Source organism: Conger conger, chromosome 3, assembly GCF_963514075.1.
Source record: "Conger conger chromosome 3, fConCon1.1, whole genome shotgun sequence".
Classification (NCBI taxonomy): Eukaryota; Metazoa; Chordata; class Actinopteri; order Anguilliformes; family Congridae; genus Conger; species Conger conger.
In genome coordinates, this window is record NC_083762.1 from 6,114,235 (window position 1) to 6,135,618 (window position 21,384).

A 21,384-nucleotide genomic window follows, 5' to 3' on the forward strand; every position below is an offset into this window, starting at 1 on the left:
TGAAGAACTTGTCTTGTTTATTTTGAACATGAAATTCTAGATTCTACACCTCAAGATGATGCATGAAATGTCAGCAGTGCGATCTGTGCCTTTCTTCCTTACTACAGACTGCAACATGATTCCCTTTCCTTTCACTACACACATAAACACACAGGTTGTTTTGCCTGACACTTTTATCCAAAAGAACGTACAGTTGATTAGACTAAGCAGGAGACAATGCTCCCCTAGAGCAATGCAGGGTTAAGGGCCTTGCTGAAGGGCCCAACAGCTGTGCGGATCATATTGTGGCTACACCGGGGATCAAACCACCGACCATGCAGGTCACAGTCATGCACTGTAACCAGTACACTGCACACACACACAGCACAGAAGCATACACACGCAAACCCACACACATACGCACGTGCACACGCACACACACACAATCCTTCACTGCACAGGAATACATACACAAACAAACATGTGAACCTACACACACACACGTGTGCCCACACACACACTCACCCACAGACCCCCCCCCCCACTACATTATTTATAATCTCTTATTTCCAGTGCAGAAATATGCGTGTACACCCAGCCATCTGCTTCAGCCCCCCCCCCTCCTTCAATCTGAGGAAATCATCTAGGCAGAAATGTTTCCTCCTCCAGTCACAGCTCAGTGATCTGAGTAGCAGGTTATAGCTCAGCAGAGAACACATGACCAACCGCCCCCTCACAACCCCCCCCCCACCCCCCTCACAACCCCCCCCCCTCACAACCCACCCCCCCCCCCCACACACACACCACCCCCTCACGACCCCCCCCCCCCACAACACACACACACCCCTCAGCCCACACCCCTAATCCTAACCCACAATGGTTAGGGATATGGAGGCGATGTCGGCTGAGGGGCGGGGGTGTGGTAAAATGTCCTCACAATGCTACCTATAAATAATGTTATTTATTTTACCTTTATTTTTTTACCAGGTAGTCACGTGAGATCAATGACCTCTTTCTGGAGCAAGACCGGGGTGACATGGCAGGCAGCAAAATACAACAAACAAGGTCCACAAAACACAGACAAGAACACAAAAACAATGTTTTCTCGATGTTATAACGTCGCCACGGCATGGCAGCGACGCTGTGTGAACTCTTTGTGTTCGCTGGGCGCTGATTATTCTGCTGCTCTGCTTCCCACACACAGCCGGGTCTACATCACATTAATCTCCCAAGACGCTGGTGACCTTTTAAACTCCCTCTACTAATGTTTCTCTTTTCTTTTCGCCCTAATCTTCCTCCCGCTCCATCTCTCTCCCTCTCTCTCTCTCTCCCTCCCTCCCTCTCTCTCCATCTCTCCCTCTCTTTCTCTGTATATGCTTCACTCTCTTTCTCTCTACTAATGTTTCTCTTTTCTTTTCCCCCTAATCTTCCTCCTGCTCCATCTCTCTCCCTCTCTCTCTCATCTCTCCCTCTCTCTCTGTATATGCTTCACTCTCTCTTTCTCTCTACTAATGTTTCTCTTTTCTTTTCCCCCTAATCTTTCTCCCACTCTCTTTCTCACTCTCTCTCTGTATATGTTTCTCTCTCTCTCTCTCGACTAATGTTTGTCCCTTCTTCACTCCCTAATCTCTCTCTCTCTCTCCCCCATGTTCTTTCATGTATGATTATGGTCATTGCAACGGAGGCGGGGAGGACCAAGAGTGTGAGATACCTACACTTAGGCCTCATTTGATCTCTCTTTCTCTCGCTCTCTCTCTCTCTCTCGCTCTCGCTCTCTCTCTCTCTCAAATTGAAATTCTAATTCAAATTTAAAAATGCTTTATTGACATGACGGAATACAGCTTATGTCGCCAAAGCACACGAAAGAACATCGCCGGGGAACACGTGAACACGTGGACGTGCAGTTTACAGACATATCGGACTACCAAAATAGGCTCACCAGTCCTCCCTCTGCTAATGACCTAATTTGCGGCAAGTCTGGTGCATTTGTTGTGTTCTCGTAATAAATAGGGGAGGTTTTGGTGCACTATAGATCCTGGTAATTATACTCTACATGTAGAAATAGCGGCGGCACGGATGGTGCAGTGGGTAGCACTGCCGCCTCACAGCAAGGAGGTCCTGGGTTCGAATCCCCGTCGGCCAGGGCCTCTCTGTGCGGAGTTTGCATGTTCTCCCCGTGTTTGCGTGGGTTTCCTCCGGGTACTCCGGTTTCCTCCCACAGTCCAAAGACATGCACGTTAGGCTGATTGGAGAGTCTAAATTGCCCGTGGGTATGAGTGTGTGAGTGAATGGTGTGTGTGCCCTGCGATGGACTGGTGATCTGTCCAGGGTGTATTCCTGCCTTTCGCCCAATGTATGCTGGGCTCCAGCCCCCCTGCGACCCTGATCAGGATAAGCGGGTTCAGATAATGGATGGATGGATGGATGGATGTAGAAATAGCTCTCTCTCTCTCTCTTTCTCTCTCTCTCTCTCTCCATATTTTCACTGCTGCAGCTCTGATGACCCCCTTGGAGCCCCTGTGTTTGCAGGGGTTCACACCTGGAATACCCACAACGTCTCTACGTCATCCATACATCACACATCTCTCCTCAACATCTCTCTGACTCTGGTCCTGTTTTTCTTCTTCTTCTTTTTTTTTCACCGCAAGCATTTCTGCAAAATAAGTAGCTTTCCCAGTAGCAGAGCAAATTAGATCTTTTTTTAGGTTCTGTTTACAGTAAACCTCATTTATTTGCCTTGCTTTGAGGAAGGACGAACTTCAAATGCAAAAACCGACATAAAATGAAATAGAAAATGAATATGAGCTTATATTTGCAGACAACTTGGTCTAATTTCTCAGGTTTAAGTGGACTCTCCCAGAGGACCTCCGTTATAAAGCCAAATATTTGAGGGAAAGATATTTAAAGTGCACAAAATATATCCAGTCAGTCTGCCAAAAAGTCATAGCATTGACCCAGGTAACTAGACAAAGCAAGCAGGTGACAATTCACCCTGGAGCAATGCAAGGTTAAGGGCCTTGCTTAGGGGCCCAACAGCTGTGCAGATGTTATTGTGGCTGCACCGGGGCTTGAATCAGTGTTGTTGTCTTGATGTAACTGTTTACATGTTTTAAAATGGTTACTCTGCTGTCCTCTGAACAGGAAATAATGCATATGTTTATAATGCCTTATAACTGGCCACTCTCCCTGAAGACACACAACCAGAAAGCTGTTATATCAGCCTCACGGTGTGTTTCCTCTTCTTGTGCTCCAGGTCCTTTGGACATGAACCCAGCACTAACTGCTCTCTGTCTCCCCCCTTCGGCCAGTGCCGGTACTGCACCAAGGTGGACTGCAGCCTTCAACAGACCGTAATGATTTTCTGCCCCTATGGTTCTGTCGGCGCGGTAAAACAGACGATTATTATTTCCTGGGAGAAAACAAGCTTTTTTTTTTTACCCCTTTCCCCTGTGAGAAAACGTGTTTGTCTTCTTTTCCTGCGAGCACTCCTGCTAACCCCATCACTCGAGATAAGCTTGTTATCGCAGCCGAAACGCTCCTGCCGTCGTCCGCGGTTAAGAGTCTGGTGAGATGTGACAAAGGCGTCAACAGCGGATAAACCGTGAAACGTCAAAAACGACCTCAAGGTTATGAGGAAACTGTGTGCCGTAATTTAATTTTTGATCAGTTATTTTGGTAAAGTTCACTGAAAACATTATGACACTGTTTTGATATTTTGAGATTAAATATTCTCTCCGGTTTGGTAACAATAGGTGTTATGCTGTGATTTACGTAGGCATTAATGTAGAATGTAAAGTAGTTCAGTTCAAGTGCTTTTATTATTATTATTTAAGTGAAAAAAAGTAAACTAATTGAACACAATGACAAGATTTAGCAAGACAATATGGGCAAAGGCTTGATTAATGAAATCACCCCTTTTTGTGACTTTGTTCCTCAGAGAATTCGTTCTTCATCGGGGGGGGGGGGGAAAGTCGTGCAGAATTTCATCCATGTTTCTGCTTGTAATTATCAATGCCAGGACTTCTCAGCCCTGTTCCTGGAGATCTACCGTCCTGCAGGTTTCCCCTCCAACCCTAAGAAAGCACAACTCATTCAACAGATAGAGCAGGGCTGCCCAACCCTGTTCCTGGAGATCTACCGTCCTGCAGGTTTCCCCTCCAACCCTAAGAAAGCACAACTCATTCAACAGATAGAGCAGGGCTGCCCAACCCTGTTCCTGGAGATCAGCCATCCTGTAGGTTTTCACTCCAACCCGAAGAAAGCACACCTCATTCAACAGCGAGAGCAGGGCTGCCCAACCCTGTTCCTGGAGATCCACCTTCCTGTAGGTTTTCACTCCAAACCTAATAAAGCTCACCTCATTCAACAGCGAGAGCAGGGCTGCCCAACCTTGTTCCTGGAGATCTACCATCCTGTGGATTTTTACTCCAACCCTAACAAAGCACACGTCATTCATCAGTGAGAGCAGGGCTGCCCAACCCTGTTCCTGTAGATCTACTATACTGTACATTCAAACCTAACTTGGCACACCTACTAATTAGTGGCTCAAGACATTGACTAGCCAGTACACACCAGTAAATACAGTCTTTCTTCACAAACACGGTCAGCGAGGTTGTTTTTTACAGATTCCTAAACTCTGTAAAACTGTGTCTCTGAATAAAGAAAATAATAATATGTGTGCTCCATTGTGAGCAATTGTGAGGCGCAAACGTCGACTGCATCCCAGACTCCCTCTCCAAACGTGGCTGAACACAGACTCCCAAACGAACTCTGTGCCTAGCAATGCTGCGTGGGAATTTTCAGTTGCGGATTATTCTAGAACTCCTAGAGGCCACAGAGCTCAATCCTCCTCCAGTCCAATCGCATAATCATCTCCAGCTCTATTCCCTGCAGCACAAACTAGCACAGGAAACCTAGCTCTATTCTGGTGTTTGCTAACACTGAGCAAACTGCCTTTTTTGTTTTTTACGCAAGAACAAGCTTCTCTTTCCTCACAAAGGCAGCCATCTTGAAGACGAGAGTGTTATGTCTGGCACTGCTGCGACAGTGCAGTGTGATGTTTGCATGTTTTGTTTGATGTCATGTTTTGCCGACTTATCGTTGCGTGTGTTCGCTAATTAAATGGAGTAGCCTAAGCTCCGAATGTAACTCCGGTTTGGTCTCGATTCCTAAACGCAACAGAGAGAGTTCCTCCCACCATTTTATAAGACACCTTAATAGTTCTCTTTTTTGTCTCAGAAAAACACTAGCCCTCTTCGCTCCCTCCTTTCCATCTTGGAGGTGTTGAAGAATGCATCTTGATGGTGCCACTTTTCTTGTTGTAACTTTGCTTATCTCTTGTACCCTTGTGATGATTGCTTAAGTGAAAAATACACTTTTGTATGGAAGTCACTTTGTTCAAAATTTTAATTGCAAATTGTTTCCTGTGTGGGCTCTAGCGAACAAGGCACTGCGTTTCTGCCAACTCCGAGCTAAAGCCAACACTGTGGGCATTTTACATACTCGCCCTGCTAATCGCGCCAACACTGAAGGCTAATATTTAACATATTCAACGTGCTAATCTAGCGCAATGCTAACGCAGAAACATTATGAATTATAGAAATATGCAGGGTCTTGCTATGGACACATTGTAGAGACTTGCGGCTTCCTGATTCGTTCAAAGATTCAGTAAATATTACGAGCATCAAGGATAACATGTATTTTAATCATTTCTGTGGAAAGAATTTTCATAAAGCTATTGCCAGTCTAAATTCCTTAATTATTCCCCAGATGTCCAGGCCCCTTTCCCTAAAGCATAAACATGGGCAATTCTTGGTTGGCATTTATTTATATAGCGCCTTTATCCAAAGCGCTGTACAATCTTCAATACTATGTACTATAGCACCACAGTAGAAGCACCCCCGCATCAAATCAGATCAAATCTATTAGTATGGCACATTTTAGAAAACGTGAAAATGCAACATAAATAAATAAATAAATAAACATTTAGGCAAGGAGTAGAGCCAAGGTCTACCCTGCTGAAAAAAACAGCTCGAGCTATGTTTTAAAACAACAGGTAGCTGGATGACAAGCTACAAAAAACCCAGCTACACCAGCTTTATGACCAGCTTGGCCATGCTGGTTGACCAGCTCATACCCAGCTAGACCGGCTCATGACCAGCTCAACCAGCTACATATTCAAACTGGTCAAGCTGGCATAGCTGGATTGTACAGCTGGGTAGTCAACCATGTCACAATTCTAGTCAGTAGAAAGCCTACAACACAAAGTTAAGCACCATAGTAGGTGCCAGAGGGACATTGGGGATTAAGTGCTTTCAGCATTGTGCTTTAATGGGACTTCCCTGATAAAATAATGGATACATTTTTAAATAAATATATATAAAGCAGCAGGTGAGTAGGCTATAGTGTTAGATGAAGCATCAGTAAGCAAATAATAAATGTTCAGAGTAAGTGGAGCCAAGTTGAAGGGTAAGCAAGTGTGTTTTCCGTCTGTGCAGACTAGACAGTGATTCAGCTGTCTTGGCTGTAGACAGGATCTCATTGGGGGGGGCTTGTCAAAATGAAAAAAGTCCGCTCATAAGAGGAGGAAAAATAAAGACCCCCCCTCGCCCCCTTTAAAAATTCATGAGCCCAAACAAGACAGGTGGCACTGTTTTTTGGGAGTTTTACCCTGTTCGATAAATTATCTCTTTTCACATCAGCGGTAGGAGCAGGGTCCCATAATTACCCAGCCGACGACGGCCTCGGCAGGGTTTTCAAAGCAAACCGCCCACCCGTTTTTGGCGGTTATTCCGCTGCAGTTTCTCGCACTAAAACTAACTGCTCGCGGCACCGCCTGGGGGCTGATTGCTTCTCGCGCCGGTTCATCTTGCGAAACTCGTGAAGGACTCGCTTGTTTGTTTTAACAAGGTTTTAGATGAGTCCTCGTTTCGCTACCCGGAATTCACGACAATAAAATTCCGACGAGGAGTTAAAAGAGTGAACGAGACTCAGCGAGAGTTCAGAGCTGTATCTCCACTTCACAGGCAGCAAAAAAAATAAAACAAACGAATAAATTACGCGCCTGAAAACTGCCGTAATGTAAACACAGACCAAAATCATTAATACATGTTAGGGTATCGTGTGATTACCATGTCGCAAAAAACGGAAACATTGCCAGGCACAAATTAACACTCCTTTTCATTGGGATAGTTTATAAAGAAGAAATGACCAAATGTTCTGGGAAGCCAAGTGCAGAAACATTTTCTAAAAAAGCAGTGGGTGGAAAAATTATTTTGCCGGATGCAAGTCGTTATGAATATTGCGGCGCTCTAAGCAAGGATTATGTGACCCCACTTACGATGTTCGGCGATGTGAGGGGGACTGCGCGTACACGACGCTCTTGCGCCCGCGGCTTAAAAGTTTATCGCTGCGACGATTATAATCACCAGTGCAGTCACGCAGTTTGGCAGGAGCGTGTGTTTTTATTAAATGTGCGATGCTTTCACTGTCGCTGTGAATAGGAAAGAGCCAAAACCTTTTTCTCAACCGTCTCCACTGGGACGTGGGCAAAGAGAGAGTCTTAAGATTAGGGAAATAATTAGATATCTTTTTTAAGAAGGACCTTTTTTTTTTAATTTTTTTTATCATGTTTTCAGGCTTGCTTGTTGTTCTTGGCAAAATAACTTATTTGCTGAAGTCCAAATTTCAGACATCCTTTTTCATAGTTTGTATAGTTTTCTAATGTAGAGCCTGAGCAAACAACAGAAATGTCTATAGAAATGTCTATTATTTTATTTATCAGATAGATATGTCAGACAGCTTGGTATATTTCCATGAGTAAGTTAAATTCTTTGAAATTTGATATTGAAGCATATCCAAGACCATGATGTTCGGAAATCGGCGGCATGTGACTCAGAACTATCAATCATGAACTGGATATCAATCATACGAAGATACCTCTCTGTTTGACTCAAAGGCGGTATTAAAAAAAGACTATACAAAGGCAAAGTGCTTACTAAACACATTATACAATGCAGACAGAAGGAATTCTTCCCTCTGCATTGCTAGTTCTTTCTTCTCTGAGAAAACTGGCAGCACTTCTGTTATGTAAGGATGGCTGATGCGGATGCATTATTATTTTGGCTTCAAACTAGATTGAATGGCGTTATTATGGTACGTATTAAGAACAAGCTAATATGGGGGCGGCTTGTAGTGTAGTGGTTAAGGTACATGACTGGGAGCCACAACGTTGGTGGTTTGAATCCCAGTCTAGCCACAATAAAAACGATCCGCACAGCCGTTGGGCCCTTGAGCAAGGCCCTTAACCCCACACTGCTCCCCGGGCGCTGCACTGTGGCTGCCCACTGCTCCTAATAACCAGGATGGGTCAAATGCAGAGGCCAAATTACCGGGGTTCAATAAAAGGTATATTATTAGAGAAATCAAATGCATTGCAATATCATCTTATATTACCTAGGCGGGAATTCAATTTATCACCAGACTCTGATCTCTTGGGCCAGGTACCTTGATGACATCATGACCTAATGGCCAATAGATGTTTTTGTCTAATTACATATCTTGTCTCATAGTTTAATGAGATTTGTATAGAGAGATTTTTTTTAAATAAAGATGCATGTTGGGAGGTGGGGTGGGGAGGCAGTGCAGACCACATCCATATAATCCTGATATAGAGAATTGATATCTGACTTGAAATGTGTGTTGTTATAGTTATAGTTATATAACTATATAGTTATAGTTATCACTTCAGTGGTTAAGGCACGTGACTGGGACCCGGTGGTCCAATTCCCAGTGTAGCCACTATAAGATCCGCACAGCCATTGGGCTCTTGAGCAAGGTCCTTAACCCTGCATTGCTCCAGGGGGGACTGTCTCCCGCTTAGTCTAAATCAACTTGCTTTGAATAAAAGCGTCACCCAAATTAATTGTAATTAATGTAATCACTTTGAATGACTTCATTATTGGAACACCTTACCAGTCCACATTAGAAACTGCACCAGTATAAACTAATTCAAGAAACAAATCAGACATTTTTTTATCGGTTTGATTGAGCAATGCAGCTTCATAACCACCCGCTTCCACAATACTTAAATTAATTTAATCTCTGCACACCTTCATTCACTTTAGTAATTATTTATATATTTTTTTTTCAGCTGTTTTCTGAATTTGTTTGTATTTATTACTTCATTTATTGTCTTTATGTTGAATGTTTGTCATTAGGAGGGCCACCCGACAAGCCCCTATGGGTTTTTTTTGGTTCCCCCTGCACATTTCTGTCTTAATATTTGTATTTTACCTTTCCATGTACTGTATGTTTTCAGTCCTCTTTCAGTGATCTGTTTTGTATTTGCTTTTTTCTTATGAGCTAATAAAATAAATAAAAATTAAATAAAAAAATAATAGATATTTGGTGGTTGCGCAGTGGTTCCACCCATAATTTGTGATCCATCTAGTATCTTAACCCACTTCGGTCACAGGGGGGCTGGAGCCTATCCCAGCATACATTGGGTGAAAGGCAGGAATACACCCTGGACAGGTCGCCAGTCCATCGCAGGGCACACACACCATTCACTCACACACTCATACCCACGGGCAATTTAGACTCACCAATCAGCCTAACCTGCATGTCTTTGGACTGTGGGAGGAAACTGGAGTACCCGGAGGAAACCCACACGAACACGTAAACTCCACACAGAGAAGCCCCGGGACTCCACACAGAGAAGCCCCGGGACTCCACACAGAGAAGCCCCGGGCAGACCGGGATTCGAACCCAGGACCTCCTGGTTGTGAGACGGCAGTGCTACCCACTGCACCATCCATGCCACCTTAATTTGTGATAATTTATGATTATTTAAACATTTTCCAGTTGCTTTACAGTCACTTTAAAAATCTAACTGAAGGCCGTTCCGTTCCCCGACTCAGCCACGGGAGGAGGATGGTATAAGTGGACGGCATTTTCTGTCCAGCAAGATAAAGAGCGTTAAGACTCAAAATTCCTTGAAAAGGACACACGAGAGCACTTAGCCGCTCATTATCACTACAGAGAACAGTTCGGGGGGGGGGGGGGAGGGTTGCACCTGCGAATGCTGATTCGGGCACGGAGAAGAGAACAGATCAGACTCGTTTCATTTGATCTGGGACCTCGTCCCTGTCATGCAGCCTCCAAATGATGTTACCCAATCGGAATGGCAAACGGAAATTTACAGGCCAACTATGTCCGGGACTGGCACCGCTGTGGGAAACAGAGCGGGCTTCATCTTGTCAGGCTGGGTTTCAGTTGAACAAAGCTCCTTGGACAACTGATAATTAAGCACCCCCTACAGTACCTCCCCGTCAGGCGACTGGATCCCCATGTGGGTGGTCAAAACTATTCCCTGGGCGACACTAGCTCTCTTATGGTCTGTTGCACAGCTATTGCCTCACACAGCGAGTGTATCGAGGGAAACCTTATGGTACCCTGCTTTAAAATGGGACTATGCCAGCATGATCAGCTTGAAAATTGAGCTGGTCAGGCTGGTCATAAGCTGGTCTAGCTGGGTATGAGCCAGTCGACCAGCTAGTGTTGGTAGCTTGTCTGAGCTGGTAGTTGTGCTAGTACTGGACTAGAACAAAAATCTGCACCCACACCAGCCCTTTTTTGGATAAAGATGGGACACCCCTGTTCTATACAGAGATAGGAAGATAGGATGTAATGTAATAATAATGTAATGTGGTGTATTTGTCTCATGTCCAAACAACACAACTTGGAAGCAGGAGCATTGTGGTCGGCAGCTCAGAGCAGGACCCAAAGCATCCCAAGACCTTGAAAAGTACAATCAGTAGTACTGGGCAAGAACAAAAACCTATACCCACCCTGACCAATTTTCTTATGATTGGAAAACCGTCGCATAAATGCTCTATGCAGTCCTGGACCACAGAAGTCAAGTTTGAAGTAGCGGATGTGATTTATAATGGAGCATTTTAGGGCCACAGCAATATTCTGGTTTTAGGGCTACCCAAAACCTCCATGGCTAGCTGTTCTTTCAACCCCTGGTTACAAACAGACATGGAACAAACAGTGTTTGGCAGAGACTAGAGGCGTGGACCACCTACCTCTGGCAGACAGCTTCTTGGTGTTGATGATCTTGGCAGCATACTCCTGTCCTGACAGGACCTTCATACACCTGCGCACCACTGAAAAGGCTCCCCTGGGAAACAAGGAAGTGAGATGTGAGGTGTATGTAACAGTCGAACCATTGGGCTTCAATCCAATCCCTTATTTTTCTCCTCTTTTTCCTTTTCTTTTCTGCTTTTCTTGCCCCTATAGCTCCACCCATCGGGAGAGGACAGGAAAAGAATTAGGCAAATGGAATGTCCTTGCTCCTTCGAACGTCAGTTCAAAGCCGCGTCAGTTACATACGTGGCAGATGGGAAGAGGTGGACCCACAGGTCGATTGTCTGTACGTCAGGCTTTTCCGAAAAAAAAACTTCTGCAAAGGATGGTTTCTTGCTCGGCAGAAAGATTGGGAGTTCCTAACTTCTACTTCTATCTCCTCAAATGAAAATTTAGGGGGAAAATTGGTGTGTCCTTAAAGATGTCGGAGCTCAATTTCGGGTCAGCAGCTAGGAAAGGAAAAAAGTGGAGAAAAATAAGTGATTGGAATGAGCCATATATCCACTGAAGAGCTGGCGCCAGGCCACTTCAGTTTAACTTCGACTGTTTTTTCCCCCGTCTTTATTTTTAAGTGCTAATATCCTCCGCATTGCTGATGCTGGTGTACTCACAAAAAAAGCAAATAAATCAGATCAGAAGGTTGTGGAAATCCACAGCTTCCATTAGCAACTGGGTTGCATTTACATTTAATGGAATTTTGCAGCCACGCTTATCTTAAACATATTATATTTGTTGTATGCACAACCCATTTTATACTGCTCAATGTTTTCCTGAAGCAGTTCAAGTTAAGTTCATTGCTGAAGGGAACAATAGCCGTGTCCTACTGGGCAAAGGAGTCTAGAGTCTTATAGCTGCAAGCCCATTTCTCTGCTGGAAATTCCAGCTAAAACCGGCTAGGATTTTAATACGGTTTAAGTTGTGTTTTCAACACTTCTAGCTGGTCACAGCCTGTCTGTGGCTGGTCAAAGCTGGTCTCTAGGTTGACAAAGTAGGTAAAAACTGGGAGAGTAATGTGATGGTCAACTGGTGAACTAGTTAGGCTATATAGGCTGGTCAGCTGGTGAACAGCTATAAGTGCTTGACCTGATAATGCTGGTATGAGACGGAATTTTCTGCAGGATGATCTAGCACGCTACCAAAAACTAAAAAAATTGAGAGAGAAACTACACCATCACTGAACGCAACCAGTAGTCAGCGATGCACAGGAATAATATGGAGCGAGGTAATGCAAGCCAAACACATCGTATTGAGTCAGCCATCTTTTGCTCCTGCTTTGTTCCCTGCTGCTCAGTGGCAAATCTAATACCTCGCTGAATAATAGCCTAATACTTGAGCCCACACTGAGTCTGAGGGTGCGATCTTACTTTTGTGAAAAAGTAACATTGTGCACCATTAACTTGTTATTAATGTTTCATAATAGAGTTGGGCATGTTCTCAGGGCTTTCACAAAGACTGAATGCAAAGCCTTCCTCCATAATTCAAGATAACAACGTAGCACTTCACATAGCCTGGAGACAAGTATTATTATGAATGATAAGGGCGCATCTGCATCTGTGGGCAATCAAGAAAATGCTGTATTCACCATAGGAGGTAAAGATTCTATGGTAAATGGTACATAAATTAGTCATTTGAAGCCAACCAGAGATAGCGGATTAATCTAGGAGCCTTGAGGGTAACAGTTCTGTCAACAGAGTCTGGAGTTTGTGAGTGTTTGTGTGCGTATGTGTGTTTGTATTGTTGTGTGTGTGTGCATGCATATCTCTCCTGTAAAATCCAGATATGCTCAATTTTCACGCTGGTCAAGCACGTGCTGGTAGCTTGTCTGTTTCAAAACATAGCATGAGGAGCTGGTCAAACTATGTCACATCTGGGGGCTGGTCTGAACTGGTCAACCAGCTAAATCATGTCGAGCTGGGAGCTGGTCTGAACTGGTCAACCAGCTAAATCATGTTGAGCTGGGAGCTGGTCTGAACTGGTCAACCAGCTAAACCATGTCGAGCTGGTTGCTGGTCTGAACTGGTCAACCAGCTAAACCATGTCAAGCTGGGTGCTGGTCTGAAATGGTCAACCAGCTAAACCATGTCGAGCTGGGAGCTGGTCTGAACTGGTCAACCAGCTAAACCATGTCAAGCTTGGAGCTGGTCTGAACTGGTCAACCAGCTAAACCATGTCAAGCTGGGAGCTGGTCTGAACTGGTCAACCAGCTAAACCATGTCAAACTGGGAGCTGGTCTGAACTGGTGAACCAGCAACCAACTGCTTTAAAACCTAGCTGGAGTTGTTGTTTTTTTTCAGCAGGGATGTGTTAACAGGAGTGAGCGTGAGTCAGAACACCCCAGGCCAGAGAAGAAACCGAGCCCAAGAAATGGATGACAAACATGCCTTTCAGTTTTTCACTTTTTCCCCCAACATTACCCTGCACTTTCCTTAAAACAGGAGCAGCAGCCAGGAGACTCTTTTTTTTTTTTTTGCATTTGCTTACTGTACGCTCCTGGTAATACAGCACAAGCACTGCACATTAGGGCAGCACCAGGCAGCAGAAGGTTATGAATATGCCTATTTTATGCATGGGTTGCACGCAGGGCCGTGCTCATTCTCATGAAGCCATCTGAAAGGTAATTCCAGCTCTGGTTCCTCAGCCTGGGTCCTGGAGCTGGTCAGGGGGTAGAGTTTGGGGTAGTGTAAGGGTAGAGTATGGAGGGGCAGAGTATAGGGTAGTGTAGGGGTAGAGTATGGGGTAGTGTAAGGGTAGAGTATAGGGGGTAGAGTATAGGGTAGTGTAGGGGTAGAGTATAGGGTAGTGTAAGAGTAGAGTATAGGGTAGTGTAGGGGTAGAGTATGGGGTAGTGTAAGGGTAGAGTATAGGGGGCAGAGTATAGGGTAGTGTAGGGGTAGAGTATGGGGTAGTGTAGGGGTAGAGTATGGGGGATAGAGTATAGGGTAGTGTAGGGGTAGAGTAGGGGGTAGGGGTAATGTATTTAGGGGTAGAGTAGGGGGTAGTGGAATGTATTTAGGGGTAGAGTAGGGGGTAGGGGTAATGTATTTAGGGGTAGAGTAGGGGGTAGGGGTAATGTATTTAGGGGTAGAGTAGGGGGTAGTGGAATGTATTTAGGGGTAGAGTAGGGGGTAGGGGTAATGTATTTAGGGGTAGAGTAGGGGGTAGGGGTAATGTATTTAGGGGTAGAGTAGGGGGTAGGGGTAATGTATTTCGGGGTAGAGTAGGGGGTAGGGGTAATGTATTTAGGGGTAGAGTAGGGGGTAGGGGTAGAGTATGGGGGGTAGAGTATGGGGTAGGGGTAATGTATTTCGGGGTAGAGTAGGGGGTAGGGGTAATGTATTTAGGGGTAGAGTAGGGGGAAGGGGTAATGTATTTCGGGGTAGAGTAGGGGGTAGGGGTAATGTATTTAGGGGTAGAGTAGGGGGTAGGGGTAATGTATTTAGGGCTAGAGTAGGGGGTAGGGGTAATGTATTTTGGGGTAGAGTAGGGGGTAGGGGTAATGTATTAAGGGGTAGAGTAGGGGGTGGGGGTAATGTATTTAGGAGTAGAGTAGGGCGTAGAGCAGTGGTAGAGCAGGTAGGGATTGCGTAAGGACAGGGGAGGCTTAGGAAGTGGGGGAGCTTTGTTTTTTACCGGGCCAGTCTGGTCCGTTGGCATTGCCGGCGTTGGTCTGCCTGCCTGCAGGCGAGCAGTGGGAGGAGGAGACGGCGAATAAAGTGCAAAGTGCCGGTCCGCCACAGCCCCTGACAGCTGTGGGATTAACACTGCTGCCTGGCGCCGTGGCCGATCACAGTAAATGGGCTACAGATGGGAATTATACGGAGCGCAGATAATATTAGCGATTTTTTATGTATTCTTTAATTACGCTGCGGATGTAACGCAGCCAGACAAAGTCCATTTGTCGGAGCGATGCTTTATTAAATACGCTTTCAGATGTTTCAAGGAATTGACTTCGCTGAAACTGACGGCGGTTGACTTCACGGAATGGGCAAATAAATAATTTGTTCCTGGAATAATTGGTTCCTTTGTTCTGTGTAATGTTTTGTCTTACAAGGGAAAATCAGTTCTCTCTCTCTCCCACTCACTCTCTCTCTCCCTCTCTCTCTCTCCCTCTCTCTCTCTCTCCCTCTCACTCTCCCTCTCTCTCTAGCAATATATAGGCAGGCTGTTGAACAGACTGACCCAGAAGGACCAGGGGAGAGATAAGGAAAGATAATTCCCCAGAATTCAGTTAAGTCCAGCCTGACCTGGTGTCATCGTTAAGGACATTTTCACAGCTCCAAGAGATCTTCTGCATCATTTTCAGGGACTTTGCTTTACTCTTTGTAGTGATATGATATAGATATATATTTTTAAACTGTATCCACAAGATCTGGTGGCAGTGCCTGCTGAAAAAACAGCTCCAGCTTAGTTTTGAAACAGCTGGTAGCTGGTTGACCAGTTCAGACTCAAACTTCCAGCTTGACATGGTTTATATGGTTGGCCAGCTCATACCCAGCGAGACCAGCTTTATGACCAGCTTGGCCATGCTGGTTGACCAGCTCATACCCAGCTAGAGATTTTGTAAAATGTCAGCTCATTTCACCCCATGATTGAAATCCAGCTTGGTCAAGCTGATCAGCAGACGATGTGTGCGTGTGAGTGTGCGTGTGTGCGTGTGTGAGTGCGTGTGTATGTGTGTGTGTGTGTGTGTGTGAGTGCGTGTGTGTGTGTGTGTGTGCGTGTGTGCGTGTGTATGTGTGTATGTGTGTGTGTGTGTGTGCGTGTGTGTGTGTGTGTGTATGTGTGTGTGTGTGTGTGTGTGTGAGTGCGTGTGTGAGTGTGTGTATGTGTGTGTGTGTGTGTGTGTGTGTGTGCGTGTGTGCGTTTGTATGTGTGTATGTGTGGGTGCGTGTATGTGTGTGTGTGTGTGCGTGTATATGTGTGTGTGTGTGCGTGTGTGTGTGTGCGTGCGTGCGTGCGTGTGTGCGTGATCATCGGGCGGAGGACAAGGTGTCTTTGATCAGTGGTTATGAATGTGCAGTTGTAATAATCCTTAAATGACTCCTTGAAGTGTATCTGCAGTTACGATGTTTCTATTTGCATAACTAACAAAGGAATGAATGTTAATAATGGATTAGCAGCTGGGGTTTCATGATGAGGCTGTGTCATGTAAATTGTTATTTCACTAAATTTTCCACACAAAAAAAATTGCAGAATCACACCTAAACAGTGTACGATATGCTGGAATAAATCCAAATGACCACTTAGACTGTGTGTGTCGTCTTTATACAAGCAGAGTGTGCAGCTTTAGTTATTGTATCCACTTTCCCAGCAACTCAAGAATACAGTCTTGTTGCATACTTTTGATATATACCACCAACACACCATATAATAATCTATACTACCGTCTCCAAAAATATATCCTATACCACAATTCACATATACCTTATACTCCCATCCTCATATAACCTATACCACAATCCCAACATACCCTATACTGCAGTCACCATGGGGCCACATTGGCTCAGGTGGTAAGAGCAGTCGTTTGGCAGTCGGAGGGTTGCCGGTTCAATCCCGCCCTGGGTGTGTCGAAGTGTCCCTGAGCAAGACAACTAAACCCCTAAATGCTCCTGTCAAGCCGGTTGGTGCCTTGCATGGCAGCCAATCACGGCTGATGTGAACATTAACTGAAGCCTTCGACCTGTATTTGCATGATTGTATGCACTGCTGCCACACGATTGGCTGATTAGATAGTCGCATGAATAAGTAGGTGTACAGGTGTTCCTAATAAAGTGCGTGTATACCGCCGTCAGATGACATTGCATCATGTTCATATTCATATCCAGGGTGAATTAGGGTGTAGGGTGAGATTTCTTCACAGATGTGTGTTTGGCACACATCTGTATGCCATGAATCAGAGAAAATAGAAAATTATCCCTGTCACAGTGTGGTCTCTCAGTCTCTTTCCATTTCAAATGTTTTAAGAAATTGACTTCACTGAAACTGACAGCAATTTACTTTGCCGAATTGACAAATAAATAATTTGTTCCGTTCTGTCGTTATTCAGTGTAATGTCATGTTTTACAAGGGAAAATCAGAGCTGTCTCTCTCTCTCTCACCCCCTCCCCTCTCCCTCTCTCATTCTCTCTCTATTTCTCATTCTCTCTCTCTCTCTCTCTCCTCTGTAAGGACTGAAAAAGGATGAAAGGAACGGTTTGCGCTGCCACCCTTGTGGACCTCGAATGCGGTAGGGAGCGGGTGGGAGACGCAGGATTATGAAATGTTTTGATTTGAGAGTATTGGATTGCCGCCCCCAAATGGGATTATGTAAGAGACACTGACTGCCCAGCGTGGGCAGCGGTGGAGAGTGGGTGCTGGGCTGGAGGAGAGGCAGGCAGCCGCCAAGGGTCTGTGTGTTGGTATAACACACACTGGGGGAGGCTCTGTGTGTTGGTATGACACACACTGGGAGAGGCTCTGTGTGTTGGTGTAACACACACTGGGGGAGGGGGAGGGTGGGGGTCTGTGTGTTGGTATAACACACACTGGGAGAGGTTCTGTGTGTTGGTATAACACACACTGGGAGAGGGTCTGTGTGTTGGTATAACACACACTGGGAGAGGGTGGGGGTCTGTGTGTTGGTGTAACACACACTGGGAGAGGGTCTGTGTGTTGGTATAACACACACTGGGAGAGGGTCTGTGTGTTGGTATAACACACACTGGGAGAGGGTCTGTGTGTTGGTGTAACACACACTGGGAGAGGGTCTGTGTGTTGGTATAACACACACTGGGAGAGGGTGGGGGTCTGTTTGTTGGTGTAACACACACTGGGAGAGGGTGGGGGTCTGTGTGTTGGTATAACACACACTGGGAGAGGGTGGGGGTCTGTGTGTTGGTATAACACACACTGGGAGAGGGTGGGGGTCTGTGTGTTGGTATAACACACACTGGGAGAGGGTGGGGGTCTGTGTGTTGGTATAACACACACTGGGAGAGGGTCTGTGTGTTGGTATAACACACACTGGGAGAGGGTGGGGGTCTGTGTGTTGGTATACCACACACTGGGAGAGGGTCTGTGTGTTGGTATGACACACACTGGGAGAGGGTCTGTGTGTTGGTGTAACACACACTGGGGGAGGGTGGGGGTCTGTGTGTTGGTATAACACACACTGGGAGAGGGTGGGGGTCTGTGTGTTGGTGTAACACACACTGGGAGAGGGTCTGTGTGTTGGTATAACACACACTGGGAGAGGGTCTGTGTGTTGGTATAACACACACTGGGAGAGGGTGGGGGTCTGTGTGTTGGTGTAACACACACTGGGAGAGGGTCTGTGTGTTGGTATAACACACACTGGGAGAGGGTCTGTGTGTTGGTATAACACACACTGGGAGAGGGTCTGTGTGTTGGTATAACACACACTGGGAGAGGGTCTGTGTGTTGGTGTAACACACACTGGGAGAGGGTGGGGGTCTGTTTGTTGGTGTAACACACACTGGGAGAGGGTGGGGGTCTGTGTGTTGGTATAACACACACTGGGAGAGGGTGGGGGTCTGTGTGTTGGTATAACACACACTGGGAGAGGGTGGGGGTCTGTGTGTTGGTATAACACACACTGGGAGAGGGTGGGGGTCTGTGTGTTGGTGTAACACACACTGGGAGAGGGTGGGGGTCTGTGTGTTGGTGTAACACACACTGGGAGAGGGGGAGCTTGGAGCGGGGATGGTGAGGAGGATAATGAACTTTACTCAGATGCGCAGACGGCACTCAGACAGCGGGTCAACACGGGGGAGATCAGACTGTGTGTCCAGCCTGACCCAGGAACAGGCAATAAAACTGTCAGAAGTCCACAAACCAATTCAGTGATACGCAATCCCAAAAGCACTACTGCACACACATACACACAGACAGACAGTACACACACACTCATACACACAGACACTCACGCACACATAAATATGGACAAATCATAGACACACATACACAAACACGCTCTCATACACATGGACATACACATAGATAATCCTACACACACACATGCACACAGACACTCATGCACACACACACATGCACACACCGCATAAACATTGCTACACCACATACAAGCATACTCTACTGACAGACATACAAAATTCAGATAAACACACAAACTCACACACACCAAAAAACAGCCACACAGCGTGGCATGTCTGTAATTGCAGCCATAGCAGCATTAGATACACTAAAACATTTCTCCTCAACTCAACCCAACCAACAGCCCGGCTGAATTCACCTCATCGAGTCGATTTCCCACAGACAGCCCACTTCCCTGTACCCGCCTGTGTTCTGCTCAGAGTCAGAACCGTGCGCAATTATCTGTAGTTAATTAATGCAAATCCCAACCTGCAAATTCACATTTTCAGCATCTGCCTTGGACTGATAGTCACAGTATTTTGTGTGTGTTATGTAATATTGCTGTCAGTACCTGGTTTTAGAAAAACATTGAGGTTCCGCAGGTTAGTCCATCAAGCACCACGCCTTTCCCACTAATCTATGTGCGGTCTTCCTTCACTCTCTCTTTCTCTCTCTCCTTCTCTCTTTCTTTGCTTATCGTCTCCCCTTCCTCGTGTCTCATCCCTTCATCTTTTGTCACATCGAAAAAGTTTCCTCCGAGTCTCTAACCCAGAAGAGCCTCGTTCCTCACAATGGCCTGAGAGCACGTCTCTATTCGCAAACCAACACTATCGAATAGTCCTGGCAACTTTGCAGCCACGGAGTACACAATGATTTCCACCACCCCTCATGTTACAGGGGACTGGCAATCCGATGGCATAATCTCTCACCACTTTCCACACCTGGAGGCAGTGTCTCACTCGAGTTTTTCATCTCAAACCGTTGGACCGAACTTACTTGCCCAGTTCTTCGAATAGCTGGTATTCGTCGGTGAAGCGTGTGCAGGTGATAGTAGCCATGCTGAGGGGTGAGAGGTGGATCTTGGCGTGAGGGTTGGTGCAGGTTCTTCCTTGTTCCGGTCGCGGGGTTTTGGGGGGTTTTGGGTTTTTTTTTGGGGGGGGGGTTTCTTCCAGAGCTGTGGACAGAGCTTGTGAGGGACCAGACTCTCGATCGGCGTCTCGATCGCTCTTCCCGATCTCCAGCGCGAACAGCGAGGAGAGGAGCTGGAGGAGGGGGTGGAGACAGCTCCTCTTCTCCCACCCACCTGGCCCCTCTCTCCTCCAATCAACTGCCAAAGATCAGCTCTGGAATAGGCAGCCCGGTTGTCACGGCAACTGCATCCCCTTGGCTAGTCTCGCTGCGCACACACACACACACGCACACACACGCGCAGAGAGAGGAGCCCGCTCCCACACACCCACACACACGCACACGTGGCGTGCCCTTGTGCACGCAGGTGTATACAGAGTGGCACCTGGCCGTAGGTTCTACCTGCTCTTCCCACAGGTGAAGAACAGGGAGCAGAATTCACTCTTGCTCTCTTTTTTTTTTAACAGTCAAGTTGTTGCCTTGGTGACGCACGAGGCGATTTCGTAATATGCAAAAAAGTTTTCTTATTGAGCCGCTAATGATAGAATTCATATTGAGTACTGTGAGAAGCAGGCCACGGGTTCTAGCGTGTTCCACTTGCTCACACTCTCACGCTCTCTCTCCTTCCTTCTCTTACACCCCCTCACTCTCTCTCAACCTCCCTCTCTACCTATTTATCTCTCTCTCCTTGTCTTACTCCCCCTCACTCTCTCTCAACCCAGTAGAGATCCCCTCAGGTTACAAGTCATTTCATTACTCCAAGTTCATTTGAAGAGACGAGACTGGAGCACCCATTATGATGGGGGTGGAGAAATACACAGAACTGCACTGCGTTCTCTGCTTCCAATGGAGAGATTTACCCAGAATTTACCCTGCCCAGTATTCATCCATTACAGCAATGTCAAACATTAGTCCTGGGGGGCCAGAGTGTCTGCTGGTTGTTGGAGTGCATCAGCATGAGAGATGAATTTCAAAGTCTTTCATTGGCTAAAGAGTCAACGCACCTTGTTCTCAAGGCTTTAATTGGCTGCTGATTGAAAGGAAACCACAAACGCCAGCAGACACTGCGGTCCTCCAGCACTGCAAGTTTGACACCCCTGACGTACAGGGATCTGACTGTCAGAAAGCAGGAGTCAGGGACTCTGGGTGCAACAGTCCCTGTGTCCAAACACAAAAAGAGAGGAGTAACAGAACAGAGGGAGCATGAGAGAGGGAGAGCACTGACTGTTAGAAAGCGGTCGCAGCACAAACAGC

General features: G+C 46.2%; 1 protein-coding gene across 2 annotated transcripts in view; it reads right to left on the reverse strand.

Annotated features, from left to right (window-relative positions):
- LOC133124814 (calcium/calmodulin-dependent protein kinase type II subunit alpha-like) overlaps positions 1 to 20,129 on the reverse strand; it is an 87,693-nt gene extending 67,564 nt beyond the window's left edge. For both annotated transcript variants that reach the window (XM_061236322.1, XM_061236321.1), the window contains exons 1-2: positions 19,999 to 20,129; positions 11,070 to 11,164 (exon numbers count right to left, since the gene is read on the reverse strand). In XM_061236322.1, coding sequence (XP_061092306.1) covers positions 11,070 to 11,164; positions 19,999 to 20,060 — 157 coding nt within the window. In that variant the 5' untranslated portion in view covers positions 20,061 to 20,129. The remainder of the gene's footprint in view (positions 1 to 11,069; positions 11,165 to 19,998) is intronic.
- Positions 20,130 to 21,384: the final 1,255 nt, after the last annotated feature.